This window comes from Geotrypetes seraphini, chromosome 1, assembly GCF_902459505.1.
Source record: "Geotrypetes seraphini chromosome 1, aGeoSer1.1, whole genome shotgun sequence".
NCBI lineage: Eukaryota > Metazoa > Chordata > Amphibia > Gymnophiona > Dermophiidae > Geotrypetes > Geotrypetes seraphini.
Window position 1 is genome coordinate 271,202,607 of NC_047084.1, and position 20,186 is coordinate 271,222,792.

At 42.9% G+C, this 20,186-nt stretch overlaps 1 protein-coding gene across 3 annotated transcripts in view; it reads right to left on the reverse strand.

Moving 5' to 3' along the window:
- Positions 1–20,186, reverse strand: part of MAEA (macrophage erythroblast attacher, E3 ubiquitin ligase) — a 136,736-nt gene that overhangs the window by 19,895 nt on the left and 96,655 nt on the right. For all 3 annotated transcript variants that reach the window (XM_033951529.1, XM_033951512.1, XM_033951523.1), the window contains exons 6-7: positions 11,298–11,406; positions 130–263 (exon numbers count right to left, since the gene is read on the reverse strand). In XM_033951529.1, the coding sequence (XP_033807420.1) occupies positions 130–263; positions 11,298–11,406 (243 nt within the window). The remainder of the gene's footprint in view (positions 1–129; positions 264–11,297; positions 11,407–20,186) is intronic.

Here is a 20,186-nt window from a genome sequence, read left to right on the forward strand (position 1 = left end):
TTATTGTAGAATTTATAATAAATTGCTGCAATTTCACGTAGTTATGCTAGAAATATGAGATATAATACTATACAAATTCAAACTATTGATATCTACCAATACATGTGGTTGAGTTACATGAAAGGATACGGTGTTTTTATGGCTGAGAGACCTGCTTGAAGTGTTATAGTAAAGACAGAGTTGTTCCCCAGTTGGTGCAGTCTATAGTTATCATATCGAAATTGCTGAATCAGCATTCGCCATCGTGCGGGGTCCAGCAGATCCTATTACAATAAAGAAAACCAAAATAAAATATCCATTGCATGAATCTTTATAAATTGTACTTATTATGAAAAAAAGGGGTTTTTTTTACCTTTTTAACATGGGTTTTAAGAGGACAACAGGATGGACTATCTGGTAAAGCTAAGTAATATTACTATTTCTGACATGCAAGTTATTGTCCTTACATATTGAAATCCCTAGTCACAGGTCACCTTTAACAAAAAAGAGGAAAAATGAAAAAGAATGCCAACAGGCAAAAAATAACCATGTTTTTTGGCAATAGGCATTTTTATATGCTGTCTCAAAATAACAGGACCCCTTTTTTCCTATATAACAAATAAAATGACAAAGAAACAGACCTACAGAGTAAGCTTAAAATGGTCATACAACAAATATGTAGCGTGATAAAATTCTTTGCAAATTATGTAATTTACAGTTGGTCAAGTTTTTTGTTAGAAGATAGCGACATAAGATTTCTTGAGACAAACCAAACATTATGAGAGAGTAAGCTTCTTAAAATGTTTTCTGTAAAACAGTGGTTACCTCCTGGACTGAAAGAAAATCTAATTTACAAAATCAATAGTACTGACAATTTCATACAGTACACCGGTAGCTGTCAAACCTGAAGCCGCACACACTGCTGACGTCAAAACCAGATCTTCCAATTTAGTCAATAGTCAAGACACTTTGCAGACTCACTCCAAGCAAAGATTGTGTAATAGATTGTGAACATGATGTTCTTAGTATTAATACTTATTTTCATTTGTTCATGATTAGCATATGTTTGGAGAGGGGCATATGTGGAGGAATAGACTAATGGCTAGTGTGGCAGCCTAAGAACCTGGAAAACCAGGTTCAATTCCCACTGCAGCTCCTTGTGACCTTGGGCAAGTCACTTAGCCCTCCAGTACAAAATAAACTACTGACTAACCACAGAAAGGCAGTATATCAAATCCCATCACAATCATATGATGTATTGAAGTACTTTTATTATTTGAAATTTGCAAAGAATATTAGCATACTACATATTTGTTGCATGATCATTTTATAGCTCTTTGATAGGTAAATTTGTGAGCCAAATACGGCAAACTGTCTAAAAAATCAGTAACATGCATCTCATAAACCTGACATGCTAGCTGAATTTCAAATATAGATCTGAAATTAGCATCAATAAATTAACTAAGAACACTTCTTAAGTTCTCAGTAGCAAAGAAAAACTTTTTTGTTGACCAGTGTTATTTTTTCATTTTGATACTGTTTTATTCGCCACTGGCTTTGTTTTATTCTCTAACACAAGGCAACAAAAAAATTTTTTTCTGAATCATCTGATGACAACAGCACATTTTTCTAAATAAGGTTTTCACGCTGATTTCAGATCTGTTATGAGTTTTTTTTCAGTCATGTAAACTTTTAAAGTTATGACTAATGTCTGTTTATAGGGTTTTAGCATATAGGGTTTTAAGAATTGCAGCATCAACTTAAAGAAATGTTGCAGTATCTTCGATCCAAAGTCAAATAAGCACACATCATAGCATAATTATACTGGACTGTATCACTTAGCAACCAATATTTCTTAAAAAATGCTTAGAGTATGATTTCTTTTTGTGAGTTGTATCTGGATTGTCATGGCACAACATCCCTCATTAGTCGGCCATCATACTCTCATTCCAGAAACCTTGGTAGCAATACTCTATTAACTGAATGTCCTGATGAAAACATTCTCCTTGATCGTCACTCACCATACCAAGATTTTCCAGAAAAAAGTCAAGATGTAAGTACAAAAAGTGTATTTTTAATGGCATGCGACAGCCAAGTTTCTGATATGAGTCAAGGAGATTCTGAACTCCTTTCTTGTATAGAGGAGACTTATGGTTGCCCAGATAGTTTTCCACTAACCACTTGAATGCCTCCCAAGCTTTAACTCAGCTGCTGAGAGTGACTGCTTAAAATCTTCATCCTGCATAACGGACTTGATCTGTGGGCCTATAAATATCCCTTCCTTCAGCCCAATAAAAATATATTACCTTTTATTGACCATTACTTTCACTTACCTGTATATTTGAAACAGACATTCTGTATGTTCAAAAAATAAACATGAATATATTACAGTTAAAGCACTGAACTTGACTTGCTAAATGAAGGCCAACACTTACTGCCTCTTTCCATGAAACAAAAACTCAATTTTATGAACCTGCAATGTTATGCTATCTAAGATTACTCCCAGAAACATAGAAGATGACGGCAGAAAAGGGCTACAGCCCATCAAGTCTGCCCACTCTGCTTACCCACCCCCTGTCTATGCCCTAATGACCCAATTTCCTTATCTTGACCCTCGTAGGGATCCCACATGGGTATCCCATTTATTCTTAAAGAACATCATTACTATTAAAAACCATTTACAAAAATGTTCACAACTTCAAGAATTATGGGGAAATTTAATATAGCAGTCATATAAGCTTTGCAATAATAGAAAGTGTTTGTTATGCTGAAAAACAAAAGAATATAAAGAGATTAGATTCTTACTTTGCTAATATCTTATCTAGCAGATAGGCATATCATTCTGGATGGACAGGTAATATTCCCATGCTCACGAGCCATGCAGAAGGAATTCATTCCAGCTTCTGAACCCTTCTTCACTAGAGGGCTCTGTTGTCCCCTTTAGTGTGTAACAAAGCAGGCCCAACATAGAACATAAGAATAGCCTTACTGGGTCAGACCAATGGTCCATCAAGCCCAGTAGCCCGGTCTCACGGTGGGCAATCCAGGTCACTAGTATCTAGCTAAAATCCAAGGAGCAGCAACATTCTATGCTACCAATACAGGGCAAGCAGTGACTTTCTCCATGTCTTTCTCAATAATAGACTATGGACTTTTCCTCCAGGAACTTGTCCAAACCTTTCTTAAAACCATATGTGAAGGAGGGGTACAGGGGAACTCCTCAGCTACAACTCTGTTTTGATTTAAAATCATAACAAACATGTTAACATTGCCATTAAACAATCAAAACAAACATTTATGGAGCTCAGTATAACCCCGCTATGTTATAGCAATAGTTCATTTTTTATACTCCTAAGGATTGGCTGATATCCAAATTCCATTTTGAACTCCAACTCTGTGATTGAGATAGTAGGTAAGCACAGGAGATAACTAACAGGGTGGGGGTTCCAGAATGACAACACCTATCTAATAGAAAAGATATAACAAGGTAAGAATCTAATCCCTTTTTTCTAGTGCAATAAGTGTGTCATTCTGGATGGACAGATGGAACATAAAAAAGCAGTCCCAGAAAGCTATGGCAGAGTCACTGCGCCAGCCTGTAACACTGAGTCCTCCTTTGCTGTTACCTCCACTCTGTAAAACTTGGAAAAAATATGTAGGACCAAGTTGCTACCCTACAAATCTCCTTTGAGGAGACCGCCCCAGCTTCCACCTACAAAGAAGCCACACTTCTAGTTGAATGCACCTTTACAGAGACTGGTGACTGTTTACCACAAGCAATATATGCTGACGGAATAGTCGTACTGCTCCATTTGGATGTCGTGACCTTGGAAGCTGATGCACTGCATCTAGCCTGACTAGTGAGAGAATGACACAGGGACAAATTCATCCCTATTCCTGTAAGACCTCATTTTCCCCATCCCCATGAGTTTTGTCACTATTCCTGTCCCATTCCTGTAAGCTCTGCCTTAAGCACACAAACCTCGAACTCTTATGACTTTAAAATGTTTGAAGCATCTGCAGATGAGGATGGAGCTTGCAAGAATGTGGCAGGGACAGGAAAAAAAACTCACAGGGATGGGAAAGGAAAATGAGTTCCCATGGGGACAGGGAAAAATTTGTCCCCATATCATTCTCTACTAGTGAGCACAAAAAATGGTCATATCGTCTGAACTCATTGGAGACCTCAAGATATCATAGAAACACTGCTCTCGCATCCAACTTTTTCAGAATCCGACCTTCTTCAAACCTTTAGGCTGGAATGCTGGCAATCTGACTTCTTGATTGACCTGAGAAGCTGAAAAAATTGTTTGCAAAAAGGATGGAATGGAGTATAAAGAAACTCTGACCTCTGGGAACTTGAGGAAAGGTTCCCTGCAAGAAAGAGTCTGTAGCTCCAAGACTCGCCTTGCTGAAGTAATAACCACAAGAAACACTGATGAGCGTCAGAACCATCAATGGCACTTCCTTCAGCGGCTCATATGTAGCCTGATTGAGGTCTTGCAAAACCACAATAAATGGATGCTTTACTGGGGGCCTGAGCGGCAGCACCCCTTTAGGAATCTGTCTATGTCCAGATGGAACGCCAACTAAGCCCTACGTTCTCTACTCCCTGGACAAGAGAGCCCCGCCACTTGGACTCTTGAGGGATGTCATTTTAAGTCCCTTATTTTAAGTCCCTTGTCAAGGCCTGCCTGGAGGAAACGTACCACCACAGAGATTGGAGCAGAGAAAGGCTCCACATTCTCTTTAATGCAGCAGTGCTGGCTGGAAAGTTTTCCATGCCTTAGTATAAGCATGCCTTAGTATAAGCTGACACTCCTGTGCCATCAGATATAGCCGAGCCATTGTCTTAGCTATTTTAAGGGACTCATCAAGAGCATGAATCTATATTCATTCCAATATCACCCAAACAAAATGTTTGTTTTAACAAGCATTTCAATTAATACTCTATTAACATACCCATTAGAAAATGACACGGTGGTTGTTACCTGTGGGTAACCTGCCGAAACGGGGGAGAGAAAGGAAGTGGTCGCCGCAGGTACAGGGAGAAGACCTTTCACCGCCCCGTGGAGCGGTGAATGACCTTGTCGCCGCAATGAAGGGATGGAACGCGAGAGATCACCAATCGCGCTCCCTCCCTCCATTCTGATAGCCGCCACCTGATCGCCGCCGAAGCATTTCCCTCCCTTCATCCTGATCGCTGCCGCCTGAGCCCCGATCACATCTCCCTCCCTGCTTTACCTTCACGGCAGAGAATTTCTCTAAATGTGCTTCTTTACCAGCAGCCGGAGCATTGAAATCATGTGTGGCTGCCGTAAAGGTCATCTCTGACGCAACCGGATGTTGCATCAGAGACAACCTTTCCTGCAGCCACACGCTATTTCAACACTCTGGCTGCTGGTAAAGAAGCACATTTAGAAATTGTCTGCAGTGAAGGTAAGGGGCAGGGAAGGAGAAAGGGAAGAAAAGTGGGGTGGAGAAAAACAGGCCCTGAAGGGATCTGGGGAAGGGAAGGTGGAGGAAGTGGGGAGAAGACGCTGAAGGGAAATGGGGAAGAGAGAGTGGGTAGAAGTCGCTGAAGGGAAATGAGGAACAGAGAGTAGGTAGAAGACGCTGAAGGGAAATGGGGAACAGAGAGTGGGGAGAAGACGCTGGAAGGGAAATGGGGATGACAGAGTGGGGAGAAGACGCTGGAAGGGAAATGGGGATGACAGAGTGGGGAGAAGACGCTGGAAGAGAAATGGGGATGACAGAGTGGGGAGAAGACGCTGGAAGGGAAATGGGGATGACAGAGTGGGGAGAAGACGCTGGAAGGGAAATGGGGATGACAGAGTGGGGAGAAGACGCTGGAAGGGAAATGGGGATGACAGAGTGGGGAGAAGACGCTGGAAGGGAAATGGGGATGACAGAGTGGGGAGAAGACGCTGGAAGGGAAATGGGGATGACAGAGTGGGGAGAAGATGCTGGAAGGGGAAATGGGGGATGACAGAGTGGGGAGAAGACGCTGGAAGGGAAAGGGGGATGACAGAGTGAGGAGAAGACGCGGGAAGGGAAAAGGGGGATGACAGAGTGGGGAGAAGACGCTGGAAGGGAAATGGGGATGACAGAGTGGGGAGAAGACGCTGGAAGGGAAATGGGGATGACAGAGTGGGGAGAAGACGCTGAAGGGAATGGGAAGAGAGAATGGGGAGAAGATGCTGAAGGGAAGAAGACAGAGATGCCAGAGGATGGGAGAGCGGATGGTAGAAGATGGGTGCAAGAACAATTGGGGGGGGGGGGGTGAAGGAGAGGCACAGTAACAGAGCAATTGGAAGGCGCAGAGAGAAGACAGACAGTGGATGGAAGGAATTGAAGGAGAAGATGAGGAAAGCAGAAACCAGAAAACAAAGGTAGAAAAAAAAAATTCTATTTATTTTATTTTTTTGTTTTAGGATAAAGTAGGATATTAGTTGTATTGATAAAAATGTATAAACAAAGCCCAGCCAGCTGAACATCTCTTTCTCCAGTTCAGCAGCCAGAACTTTGATTTATAAGGAAGGAATAAACTAAATATTGAAGTACTGAGACTTGTATGGATGCTGCGGGGACAGGGCGGTGAAGGGGATGGCGGTTACGGGGCAGTGAAGGGGACGGTGGACTGGGGACGGTGCAGCGACAGGAACAGATTTTTTCCTCTTGTCATTCTCTAATACCCATCAAGAGCATCCCAGTCCTCCGTGAGTAATGCACTGATGACAGGATGTCAGGGAAATTAGGAAGACTGCGCTCTTACTCCATGCAGAAGTAACCTGGAAGGAACCCGCAATAAGCTCAACCAGAGTTGGAGGGTCTGAACAGTCGGCAGACCTTGGGGGTCATCCCCTTGATTGAGGGCAACTACTGTATCTTACCTGCTTGCACCAGCCTGCAGTCCTGTATCTCCCAACAGGGAGGGCTCACTCTGACAGTAAAGTCATACAAATAGGCGTCTCATTGTCTAAGTCTCCCTTGAAAAAGCCCACTGGATCATGGCCAGTCTCTGAGACTCAGGTAGATGTGCCCTGGGAGCCCAATTCCCCTCGTGCGCTTCCTGGTGCGCTGCCTGACTTCCTCATCCATCCAGATAAGCTCGCCACATCAGATTAACAAATTCTTGAGAAAATGCCGTAGGAGGCAGCACTGAGTCTCCTTTAGATGATTCTAACTTGCATCTCTTGGGCTCCATAGCCTTAATACTCCTGTGCTAAAAAACAGCCATTCTGGGACTCTGGAAGGAATTTACTCCCAACCAGCAAACCTCAAACCATTCCTCAGCCCTAGAGAGCAAACAGAAGGTTAAGATGACTGCTCCTGCCACCCCCCCCCCCCCCACGTGCTGCGCAGCATGTGACACAAGAACACTCTTTGGGCACTCATCCAACACAAATCTGGCATGAATTAGAGGTAAAGGAGCCTGAGGACTCCATCCCAGCCAGTTCTGAGGCAAAACTAGCTGATTTGAAGGTTCTGGAGAACTTTGAAAAAGAAAAAATATGGATACCCAAAATGGCCGCTGCAGCAGTGTTTTGGCATTAAAAATGGCTCCAAAATACTTTAGCTGAAATAAACAACCAGCAATATTAGGATTTTGGAAGTGGGGAAATCTAATGGAATGGGCAAAAACCTAGGGGAAAAAAAGGTTTTAAAGCCCCCTCCACACCACTATTTTCTTCATGGGCTGTAACAACCTTATTATGACCTGTGTTGGGAATGTACTGCAGCCTGCCTCAGCTAAAGGTAGCTGGATCTGGGAGAAGAAATCACTGCCTCAAATGGACTTCTCCAGCACTGAACCTTTGAACTGCCAGTCAGCCTGGTATCTGACTGAGCTTCAAAAGCCCTGTGGACACAAAAGGGGGAAGGAGAAATGCAGACAGCACCCTGCGGGGACCCCGCTGAGCACCCTACAGATGGCTGACAGCCTGTGCTCAAGTCCCTGCAATGCAGTAGGCGAGCAATGATACAAGGGAAACAGACCTAGAGCTCCAAAAGGTTTCTGCAGGTTGGCCAACAGGTACCACAGAGGAACTTGCCTGTCAGCTGCAGAACTCAGTCTGCTTCTCCTCCACACAAGCAGAACTGGACTCTCGACTAGGGGAGCTCTTAGCACCAAATTCAGTAAAAATACTGCGAAAGACTGAAAAAATAAAGAAATAAACAGAGAAAAATCAGAAAGACTCCTAGAAACATAGAAAGAAGACGGCAGAAAAGGGCTATAGCCCATCAAGTCTGCCCACTCTACTGACCCATCCTCTTAAGTCTATACCTAGTGACCAATTCTTCAGTTCGACCCTCGTAGGGATCCAACATAGGCATCCCATTTATTCTTAAAGTCCAGCACGCTGCTTGCCTCGATCACCTGTACTGGAAGCTTATTCCAACGGTCGACCACTCTTTCTGTGAAGAAATACTTTCTGATGTCGCCATGAAATTTCCCGCCCCTGAGTTTGAGCAGATGCCCTCTTGTGGCCGAGGGTCCTTTGAGAAAGAAGATATCTTCCACCCCTGTGATGTATTTAAATGTCTCAATCATGTCTCCCCTCTCCCTACGTTCCTCTAGAGTGTAGAGCTGCAATTTGTTTAGTCTCTCCTCGTATGAGACCCTTGAGCCCCGCGATCATCCTGGTGGCCATCCGCTGAACCGATTTGACTCTGAGCACATCTTTACGGTAATGTGGCCTCCAGAATTGTACACAGTATTCCAGATGAGGTCTCACCATGGTTCTGTACAATGGCATTATGACTTCAGGTTTCCTGCTGACGAAACTTCTCTTGATACATCCCATCATCTGCCTTGCCTTACACGAAGCCTTCTCTACTTGATTGGCAGTTTTCATGTCTGCACTGATGATTACACCTAAATCTCGTTCTGCTGAAGTCCTAGTTAAAGTTTCTCCATTCAAGGTGTAAGTTCTGCATGGATTACTGCTACCGAGGTGCATAACCTTACATTTCTTAGCGTTGAAGCCCAGCTGCAAGGTCGAGGACCATCTTTCCAATGTAAGCAGGTCCTGTGCCATACTATCCTGCAATTTGCATGCACTGACTATATTACATAGTTTGGCGTCATCGGCGAATAAAGTTATTTTACCCTGAAGCCCCTGAGTCAGATCCCCTATGAATATGTTGAAAAGGAGTGGACCCAGGACTGAGCCCTGCGGTACTCCGCTGGTCACCTCCGATGTTTTAGAGAGGGTACCGTTAACCACCACCCTTTGAAGTCTTCCACTTAGCCAATCATTGACCCATGCAGTTAGTGTCCCTCCTAACCCCATCGATTTCATCTTGCTCAACAGCCTGCGGTGAGGGACGCTGTCAAAAGCTTTACTGAAGTCCAGGTACACGACGTCCATAGACTATCCCAAGTCCAGATTCCTTGTCACCCAGTCAAAGAAGCTGATGAGATTGGATTGGCAGGACCTACCCTTGGTGAATCCATGTTGACTGGGATCCCGTAGATTCCCCTCATTCAAGATCGTATCTAATTTGAGTTTAATTAATGTTTCCATGAGTTTACACACTATTGATATGAGACTCACTGGTCTGTAATTCGCAGCCTCTGCCCTGCAACTCTTTTTGTGCAGAGGAATGACGTTGGCTGTTTTCCAGTCCAAGGGTACTCTCCCCGTACTTAGGGAGAGATTGAAGATCACAACTAGTGGTTCCGCCAGGACATCACACAACTCTTTGAGCACTCTTGGGTGCAGATTGTCCGGTCCCATGGCTTTGGTCACCTTGAGTCTTGTCAGTTCGCTGTAAACATCACCTGGTGTGAACTCAAAATTCTGAAACGGGTCTTCAGCGCTTGAGTTATCCTTTAACTGAGGACCGTGACCTGGTGCCTCGCATGTGAAGACTGAGCAGAAGTATTCATTCAGCAGTTCGGCTTTATCGGAATCTGCTTCCACGGAATTCCCGTCCGGTTTGCTAAGGCGTACTATCCCATCTGTGTTCCTTTTCCTATCACTAATATACCTGAAGAAGGATTTGTCCTCCTTCTTAATGTTCTTCGCTAGAGTTTCTTCCACACGAAGTTTGGTCTCCCTAACTGCTGTTTTGACCGCTGCAGACCTGGTCCTATATTCTTTGATAGCTTCTCTTGTCTCCGTACGCTTGTAGGAAAGAAATGCTTTTTTCTTCTCCTTAACAAGGTACGAGATCTTTATTTGCAAAAAAACCATAATAAATTGTGGAATTCTGGGGAAACTCCAAGTAACTATATACAATCAATATACAGTGTCTTCCAATTTATGACTGCTGGAGGAAGTCAGAGACACAGCTTTCAGGTAGCAGGAAGTCCAGGCAAGTGAATCGACAATGATGGGCAGCGGGTTCAGAATACCATCTCTACATACTGGAAAAGATATTATCAAGGTAAGAACCTAATCTCTTTTTTCAATGGAATAGCTTTGGCATGCTGAACCAAGGGACATACCTAAGCAGTCCCAGAAAGTCTGGGTAGAAAGATAAGCTCGACCACCAGGTCTTGCAGCAGGCCCTGTGGAGGCCTGCAAAAGGTCTAGGAGGGGAGCGGGTAGGCCATGACCCGAATGTAAGCCCAGACTCCCATCTCAGCTTATATTCAAGTATATACAGTACACAATTTCCCTGCTTATATTTTGCATGTATGTTTCACAAAAATATGCATGTACATCCAAACTTTGCCCCGACTCCACCTTCAAAATACCTCCAAATAGGTGATGGCAGCTTAGGCATATACAGAGTTCCCCCACAAATTCGCAGAACGGATCATTCGCAGTATTCTTCGACCGCCTCTTCCTGTACTAAAGTCGGGCATCACCAATCAGGAGCTGCGTGTCAAAGCAGCTCCTGATTGATGAAACCCAACTTTAGTACAGGAAAAGGCGGTCGGAGCATACCGCGAGTGATTTCCTTCACTCGCTGGCGCTCCAGCTGCCCTCTCCTGCCTGCCCAGGCGAAAAACCATATTTGCGGTTTTTCAATATTCGCGGGGGTTCCTGGAATGGAACACCCACAAATATCAGGGGAGTACTGTATACCAAGTAATATTATAAAAGACAATTTTTGCACTCAAATGTTTTATCTGCAGAAATGTATCTTAAAATTACTCCTCCCTACCCCCAGAAAAGGGCTAACACTTATCATCCGTACTTTATTTAGGTTATCAAGTAATCCAAGTGAATCCTTACCAGAAAGAATATACCAATAGTCCTTTTACTTTTATTAAGATTTAGAATGTATTCATATTGTAGGTTTTATCTACTCAGTACCAAACAGACAGAGCTTTATTGGCCAATGAGAAATTAAATGATTACCTTATATGGAGAAATGTGTGTGTCTGAAGGAAAGGCCAACATTCCCATCACCTGTCGGACTTCATCCAGCTGACTTCCCTCAGCCTGACTAAAATGTTTTCTTGCATGTCTGAGGAAAACAATTAGTATCACCTCAATAAATCTAAAATCATGTAAATTATTTTCTTCTTGAATGTTAAGCATATTGTATTAGTCCGAGGTCACAATTATGCACAAAGCAAACACTGGAATGTGTCTGGCTTGATTCAATACAACTTTTAATACAGATTTAAAAGCATTTTGACTAGAAGTTATGCTTTTTTTATCTGCAGCATGCTCGACTGCAATAATAGTAGTACTAGCTTTGCATGTGAATTAGAGCAAGAACAGAACATTTTAATTAAAAAACAATTATACTAAAATTAAGTACTATACACCATAGCACTATACACTCTATTTACCATTACCTAGACCACATGTGTCAAACACAAGGCCCGCTTAGCCTTTTTATGTGGCCTGCAGCAATGCTCCCGAACTTCCCCTTCTCACAGCCCAGCGTGTCCTCCCTCCCTTGTCAGTCCGATGTCACCGTCACACTGGAAAGTCTGCCAGCTTTGACAGCGATTTGGCAGTATTGTCCATGGCTCCCCCTCCTGCCTTCCGTCCACTGCGGTCCACCCGGGCAGAAACAAGAAGTTGCGTGTCACTGGAGACAGACCGCAGCAGGCGAAAAAAAAAGAGGGGAGCCACGTACAATGCTGTCAAATCGCTGAGGCCGGCAGACTCCTTGGCTTGGCGGCGACATCGGACCAGCACCGGAAGGAAAGACATGCCGGGCTGTGAGGAGAGAGGGATCGGCGCTGGAGGAAAAGGCAAGCTGGGCTGTGAGGAGAGCGAGATGAAGGGAGAGAGGTTGGACCCGGGGTAGTGTGGAGAAAGAGAAAAAGATACTTGAAGGGAGAACCGTTGGGAAGAGAAAGGGAGAAATGGTGGACCTGGGGGGGGGAGGCAGGCAGACAGGGGGAGAGATGGGATGGGGGGCAGTTGGGAAGAGAAAGGGAAAGAAGTTGGATCTGGAGATGGAAAAATGATAGGTAGCTGAAAATTTAAAAAGGAGAAGGATGAGAAAGAGGGTGAGATTTGAGTAGACAGAAGTGAGATGGATAACTTGGACATACTGGCCTCACTTGTGTATGCTGGACACTACAGACATTTTTAACCTATATTTTCCCATAGCCTAAACCAGCTTTCCTTTTAGATGGAACAGCCTGTACCTTGCTGTCTGTGAACACATGTATCCTTTGAAATGCTAACCCAGCTGGCCTTTGCTGCAAAGTTCCTGTCTCCATTCCCTGCTGGGAGGATACTTCTCCAAGGTTCTGCTGAGCTGTTATCAGTGCTATATGACTTCACATATGCAAGGCACCGTGAAAAGCCATAAAACATTTATAACAAGCAACAATCCCTACAGGATGACGGGGGAGTAGAGAGATGAAGAAGCCTTGTATCAAGACAGAAGCTATGGGAACCAGGCACAGCTGGGGTGCTAAAAGGGTCACCCTTGCCAACTTTCTGCATAAGACTCAGCGTTGTAAAACCACAAATTAGCATCTGCAAGGTGATAAGGATCTCAGAGCTGGAGGAAGAACGTTCACGAAGAATTCTCTGTTTCTGCTCTGTCCCCCCTCCTGGGGGAGGGGGAGAAGTGAGAGAGGCGTGGACTGAGGGGAGGAATAGTTAGGTATACATTTTTGTACCAATAGGGAGGTACATGACCAGAGTTCGGGGATGTGCTTTTTGGAACAAAGGAAGAATTTCTCTGTATAAAAAAAATGTGCATCACAGGTAGAGCCAGAGGGATTCACTTGCTTATGTCAGCGGGGAAGTGCTAGCCCCCTGCTAGGTATATCAGTGTAAGTTCTACTCTCCATTGTATATTCTGAACTGAAAATATATTACCGTATTTTCACGTAGATAATGTGCACCCATGTAAAATGCGCACACGGATATAGCGCGCGGGAAACACAAATTTATGTAAATAAATTTTTATATACCGCGCTCACGGGTATACCGCGCATGCCGCCCCGACTCTCCTCTGGCTGCCCCGACTATCCTTTCACCCGCCCCGACTTTCCATTCACTGCCCCGACTCTCCTCTGGCCACCCCGACTCTACTTTCGGCCACCCCGACTCTCCTCTCCCCCTTGAAGTCCTGTCCCCACCCTGAAAGCTTGATGCCCCCCCCCGATGCCCGATTCATCATCCGGAAGGATCGCTCGCACTCCCACCCCGATGGACCGCTCGCACTCCCACCCGAAGAACCGCTCGCACCCCCACAGCCTCCCCCCCCCATGGAGAAGCTGTCTACCTTGTTTCCGGATGCCAGTGAGCCCAGCTGCTTCCTCTGCCAGCGGTCCTGCCCCTTCTCTGAGCCCTGCGCTATACTGCTTCCTCTTCCGGCGGTCCCGCCCTTTCTCTGATGTCAGAGAAAGGGCGGGACCGCAGGAAGAGGAAGCAGCGCAGCAGGGCTCAGAGAAGGGGCAGGACCGCCGGCAGAGGAAGCAGCTGGGCTCACTGGCATCCAGAAACAAGGTAGACAGCTTCTCCATGGGGGAGGGGGAGAGGCTGTGGGGGTGCGAGCGGTTCTTCGGGTGGGAGTGCGAGCGGTCCATCGGGGTGGAGTGCGAGCGGTCCTTCCGGATGATGAATCGGGCGTCGGGCGGGGTGGGAACTATGTAAAAAAAATTTTATATACCGCGCTCACGCGTATACCGCGCAAGGTTATGCACGGTTTGTAAAAACACGTATAACGCACACGTTATATGCGTGAAAATATGGTACTTTCTGCTATGGCTTTGCTGCTGTAATTTTGTAAGTCTTTATACTAACAATAAAAATATTGTCTGTTTTGGAAAATACAATGCTGTCTCGTAGTCATTCCAATGAGGTAAAATAAGCGGCTTTACTTCAGAAGCAGAAAAGAAAAAAGGAGAAAAGTTGAAAGGGAAAAATTAATATGTGTATCCTGCCAGAGCTGGTGTTAGACAGCAAGCGTGAACTAGGACCTAAAAGAGAAGAAAAGTATTTTTTATTTATTTTGTAGCCGTCGTGAGGTTGGAGAGGTTGTATCCCTATACTTCTACTAAGACTAACCCCCTGCTTTGCTGGTCCGCAGCGTGGGTTTTTGCGACGGCGGCAATTGATACGATGCTCACAGAAGTCTTGTGAGCATTGGAGCAGCCGCTAGCGCTGAGGCCCATGCTGTGCGTCATCAAAGGAGCAGGTAAGTATCTTTATTTAAAAAATCCAGCCCGCGACTTAGCCTATGTTTTAGATTTTGGCCCCTTATGTGATTTGAGTTTGACACCCCTGACCTAGACAATTTACTCTGCATAGCTCCCAAAATGTTTCACTGTAACAGTTTGGGAGCTATTCAAAGATAATGTTATATGCTAATAAAGTTTAAGTGGGTACAGGGAGATAGTAGATGGAAAACAAAATATGCTATTTCTGATGTGCCTGCTAGTGCCAAAAATCCAACTCCTCTCTTGGACCCGATGCTAAGTTAGTGTTGGCTCTTACTGAATTGCCCTGCTAGGTCAAACCTATGGTTCATCTAACTCAGCTTTCTGTTTCCAACAATGGCCAACCCAGGTTACAAGTATCTGGCAGAGTCCCGAAAAGTGTCAAGATTCCATGATACTTATTAGGGATAAGCAATAGCTTTCCCCAGATCTACCTTAATGGTTTACACATTTTTCTTACAGAAATTTGTTCAAATCTTGTATAAATCCATTTAAGTTAACAACTTTTACTACATCCTCGAGTAACAAGTTCCAGAACTTAACTATGTATTGAGAGAGCGAGAGAGAGAAAAGAAGAGACACTGATTTGTTTCAAATTTTCTATAAAGTAACTTCTTTTACCCGTTCTACTCCACCAAAATTGAAGTGTTTCCAGTCTTGCCCAATCTAGTGCTGTCAAATTCATGATTCAAATGAATTTGCTGATTCATTTTTGGTAAATAAATTTTAGTTGATTTTTTTTGTAAAACCATGTTAAGGTTCCATAACGGAAACAATTGTTTTACCAGTGGTCTGAGACCTTAGTGCTTCCTTTATTAATCTGGTTATATCTGGATGCAAAGCCAGAAGAGCTTTATCTTCACAGGCTCTGAAGCATGATATGTCCGCCACTTGGACGCTGAGACATGCCACCGCTAGGCTTTTGTTGAGACCTGTTTGGAGGAATACTAGCACTACCGAGATTGGAGAACTAAATAGCTCCACCTGCTCCTTCATCAACCAGTGTTTAAATGTTTCCCATGCCTTTGCTTAAGCGGAGTCTATCGTAGACTTCTTGGCTATGAGGAGAGTAGCAATGACTACCTCCGAGTATGCTTTGTGCTCTAACACTGCGCGCTCAAAAGCCATTCTGTAAGACCAAAGTGATCTGGATGATCTTCTATCTCAGGGCCCAGTAATTATAGATTGGACTGCACCTGCAGTCTGAGATGCTTGTCCATCTGAAGGTGAACTAGGTTCGCGTACTCATGGCTCGTGTGGAAAATCCAGTGCTAAGAGGACCACTCTCCCTGGGTGGTTTGCTATCCTGTGGAGTATTTGCCCTATCAGGGGGCATGGAAGAAACACATACAAGAGCTTGGTTGGACAAGGGTGTCTTCCCAGTCATGTAAAAGCCAGTCTCAAACCTGTGATCTTTAAGTTGAAAAAAACAGCCACCTTCCAGGTAAAGCTATCATGGTTTATATTGACCACATGTACACATTACAACACTTAAATGGTATAGAGAATTTATTTAAGAGGGGCACTTATCAGTCTCTGCTCAATAGGCTACAGCACATTTGTGCCTGTAAAAGATTTGGTCAGTCATGTTTGTACTCAGTGGTTCTGCAGCCCTTAATTTGCTTGTCTTGAGCTATAGCTGCACTTAGTTTGAATCTGAAATGCTTATGACCTACAAGGTCATCAGGGGCAATCTGGACCAGTCATGGTTTTACTCCTATTGCATTAGATCACTTCTTTAGATGAATTTGCATCCTGAACCAATTGTCCACTAGTAAAATTGTATACCAGTTGTCCCCTAGACAAACTCTGATAAGATGAATCATATGAAATCCCAAGAGCATGCCTACTTAGGAGGTATCTAAAGAACAAGTGATCTATTTTAGGGATAAAAGGATTTGTGAATAAATAACTGAACTGAAGAGGGTTTTAGCATCAAAATTTGGCAGTTCACAGTACTGGCATTTCCACAACCAACTGAAATAGCACCAGCTTAGCTTAATCTGCTATAAGAACTTCCTGCAGAAGCAGACAGCCTCATCATATATTTTGATGAAAATTTGTATTTGTGGATAGGAACGAAAAACTCTGTGATCAGCAGATCTGACTACCTCCACTGTTCCCTCTCTTGCTTTAGTTGGTTAATGTTTGTATTCAACTGGGTATACCACAAACCAGAATACAGTTAAATTTGGGCACTGAAGACTCAAAGTACTGGTTGGTTTTGCTCTTTAAACTAAGTACTGAATTGTAGAAGACCAGATCAAGGCCCCAATTCACTAAAGTCAGCGATTGCCGCTAAACCTGTTTTCACCTCCGTGCAACTCATTTGCATGCAAAGTAGATAGTGAATCAATCGCTATTTAAAAAATTGGCCAGCGAATCAGCCAACAGCGATTAAGTCGCTATCTTTAGTGAATCTGGGCCCAAGTGCTGTATTTTTTTTATGTCTTTATTCATTTTTTAACTACAACAAGTGTACAATATATATCAAACAAATATATTACAAGACCACATGAAAATCTACAATATCAAACAACAAGAAGATTTAACCCCCACCCCCCTCCCAAATTCAAACACAATTATATTATATCTCATGAAAATAATATCTTATGTCTTTTATATAAATATTCTTAATAAAAACCAAGAATCCCTCCCCCCATCCCAAATCCACATGTGTATTAACATTGGGAAAAGTGTAAAATTATTCATTATAATAATTTAATAATGGTCCCTACACATCCTTAAATTTATTATAATAACCTTTTTGCACTGCCAACGCTCTTTCCATTTTATATATGTGACAAACTGAATTCCACCAGAAACAATAATTCAGCCTTTTATAATCCTTCCAATTATAGTTATTTGTTGGATGGCAACTCCTGTCAATATCATCAAAAGCTTGTTATTATTAGCAGATATTTGACTTTTAGCTCTCATGGACATGCCAAATAAAATTGTGTCATATGACAAAGCTACATGATTATCTAACAAGCAGCTGTATTGAAGACGGACAATGAAAAAAAAAAAAAAAAAAAAAGCTATGAGGATCACATCCTTTCCATATTTTCTCAAAGACCCTTCTATAACGCTTTACGTTTGTTGTGTAGCATAAATACCTAATCAATTATTTTAATTTAATTATCAATGTACTTTTACATTTTTAATCTGGAACCGACAATACACTCATAATTCTTGAACTTGAATGCACATGCATGTTGCTTCTGTATTTGATTTTAGAACAATTGTCTTTTAGACCAGTTGTACTTTAGATAATGACTGAGAAGACCAGTTGTCCGTTAGGTGAACTGTAGTTTTGTTACATCCTTTCCAGATTCTATATGCTAGGTGTTCAATCCCAACCTGCAGTGTGGGTATTGCAGGAGTTCACATCTTTTCAAAACACATGGTGCACTACCCCTAGTGGTAAAATCAGTTTTCAATTTCTGCAAGCAGTCTGGGCAGAATTCTTTTGCTGTTGCTCTGATTCTTATTTTTTCGATTAAAGTTCACTTAAACTTCATTTCTCAGTGGCTTCAGTGCCTTGAGACCCCTCCTCAGTAGTCCGCTGTCAGGAAAATGACACCCGCCTACACAACTCACACAGGAACCCTCAATTTTATTTTCTCTACTGAGTTCTTCAGAAGTATCTCACATGTCTGTAACTTGTTTTTTCAAGTGATGTTTTTTCCTGGTTTTCCTACCTTAATCTTGTGAATAGCATGGGACCCATTTTATTTGTATTTTCATTCTGTTCCCTTTACTTTTTCTAGATATTTATGACACTTTTTAGGTTTCCTTTGTTTTTCTGTGACTTGCAGTCTATTTTAAGCCTGACCAACACTAGGAACGTAGTTGCATCTCAGTTAAATAAATAGAATAGATAGAATAAACATCAACAATTAAATGAATAAATGAGTAAAAGGGTCTCAGTACGGGCTGAATTATCCCTGTGAGTAACCAAAAAGCCCCAGGCAGGTATTTATGAGTGACTAGCACTAGACCGAAGGTCTAAATAAATCCTGCCCCGTACATCATAATACCCTTATATTTCATTTGAATGTCTCTAATGAATAAATATAAAGTGCAAACGTGCATCCATAGTGGGTACAAGAAAAATATTCATTTAATTGTTGATGTTTATTCTATCTATTCTATTTATTTAAATGAGGTGCAACTACTTTCCTAGTGTTGGTCCCGCAAGAAAAATTGTACCAATTTTCTTTGATATAAGGTATAGTATGTTGCAGTAGTCTATTAATCCAAGGATAAGGGATTGTACCAAAAGTAGGAATTGTTTCCTGTTGAAGAATTTTCGGATTTGTCTTAGAATGATGCTTTTATTGTCTTAGAATGATGCTTTTATTACTTTGTTGATTTGTGGTTGCATGGTACAGCCTCTGTCAATTAGTACTCCCAGAAGTTTTAGTGTGGGTTGAATAGGGTATGCGATCGAGTTTATTACTAGATTTGTTAAGGTAGGAGTTTTATTGTTTTCTAGGAGGATGAAGTTTGTTTTGTCAGGGTTAAGTTTTAATATATGCTCTATCATCCATGCTGTTACTGTTCGAGTGTTCTGTTTATTGTGTTTGTCATGGTGGATTCTGGGTGGTTGAAGGGGAGGAGAATGGTGATATCATCTGCATAGCTGTATGAGGTTATGCCATGTTTGTCTAGGTAGAAGCTGAGGGAGGCTATGTATATATTGAATACTGTGGGTAATAGGGGTGATCCCTGGGGAACTCTGCAGGGGTTGAACCAGGGTTCTGATTTTTCTTGCTTTGTTTTAACCCTATAGGTTCTGGATTGTAGGAAGCCTTTGAACCATGAAAATACCTTGTCTGAGATTCCAATGGAGTCTAGAGTTTGTATGAGAATGTCATGATCAACCAGGTCGAAGGCTGCAGGGTCTAGTTGTATGAGCAGGATTTTCTTGCCTATACTGAGGTATTGTCTGGCAGTGTCCATTAGTGTTCCTAGTAGGGTCTTCGTGCTGTGGTTGGCTCTGAAGCCAGACTATGTGGGGTGGAGTAAGTTGTGTTTGTCTAGGTATGAGGTTAAGGTTTTGGCTATGAGGCCTTCCATTAGTTTGACATACCGTGGGATTGACGCTATGGATCTGTAGTTGGATGGTTGATCTGTTGTTCCTTTGGGGTCTTTTAATATCAGAGTTATGATGATTTCGCTGAGTTCTTGTGGGAAATGACCCTCTGATAGTAAAGATTGTATCCATTGTAGAAGCAGGGAACAGAATAATGTTCTTGAGGTTTTCAGTAAATATGGGGGGCAGGGGTGAGGTCACAGGCTGTGTGGCTGTATTTATTATATAGATTGTTGAAGTCTGACCATTGTATGGGTGAGAAATGGGACCAAGTTCTTTCTGCTGCGACTGGTTCTTTTTCTGGGGGGGGAAAAGAGGTCTCTATGTGTGAGGGGGTTCTGTTGAACGTGGCTCTGATGTTTGCGATCTGGTTTTTGAAGTATGTGGCTAAGAGGGTAGCTGAAGGAGGGGTGGAGTTGCTGTTGGATATGTAGGGTGTGGTGTCTGTGAGAACTTTTAGTAGCTGGAATAGCTTTTTTGCGTCTTGGGGTCCTTCTCCTATTT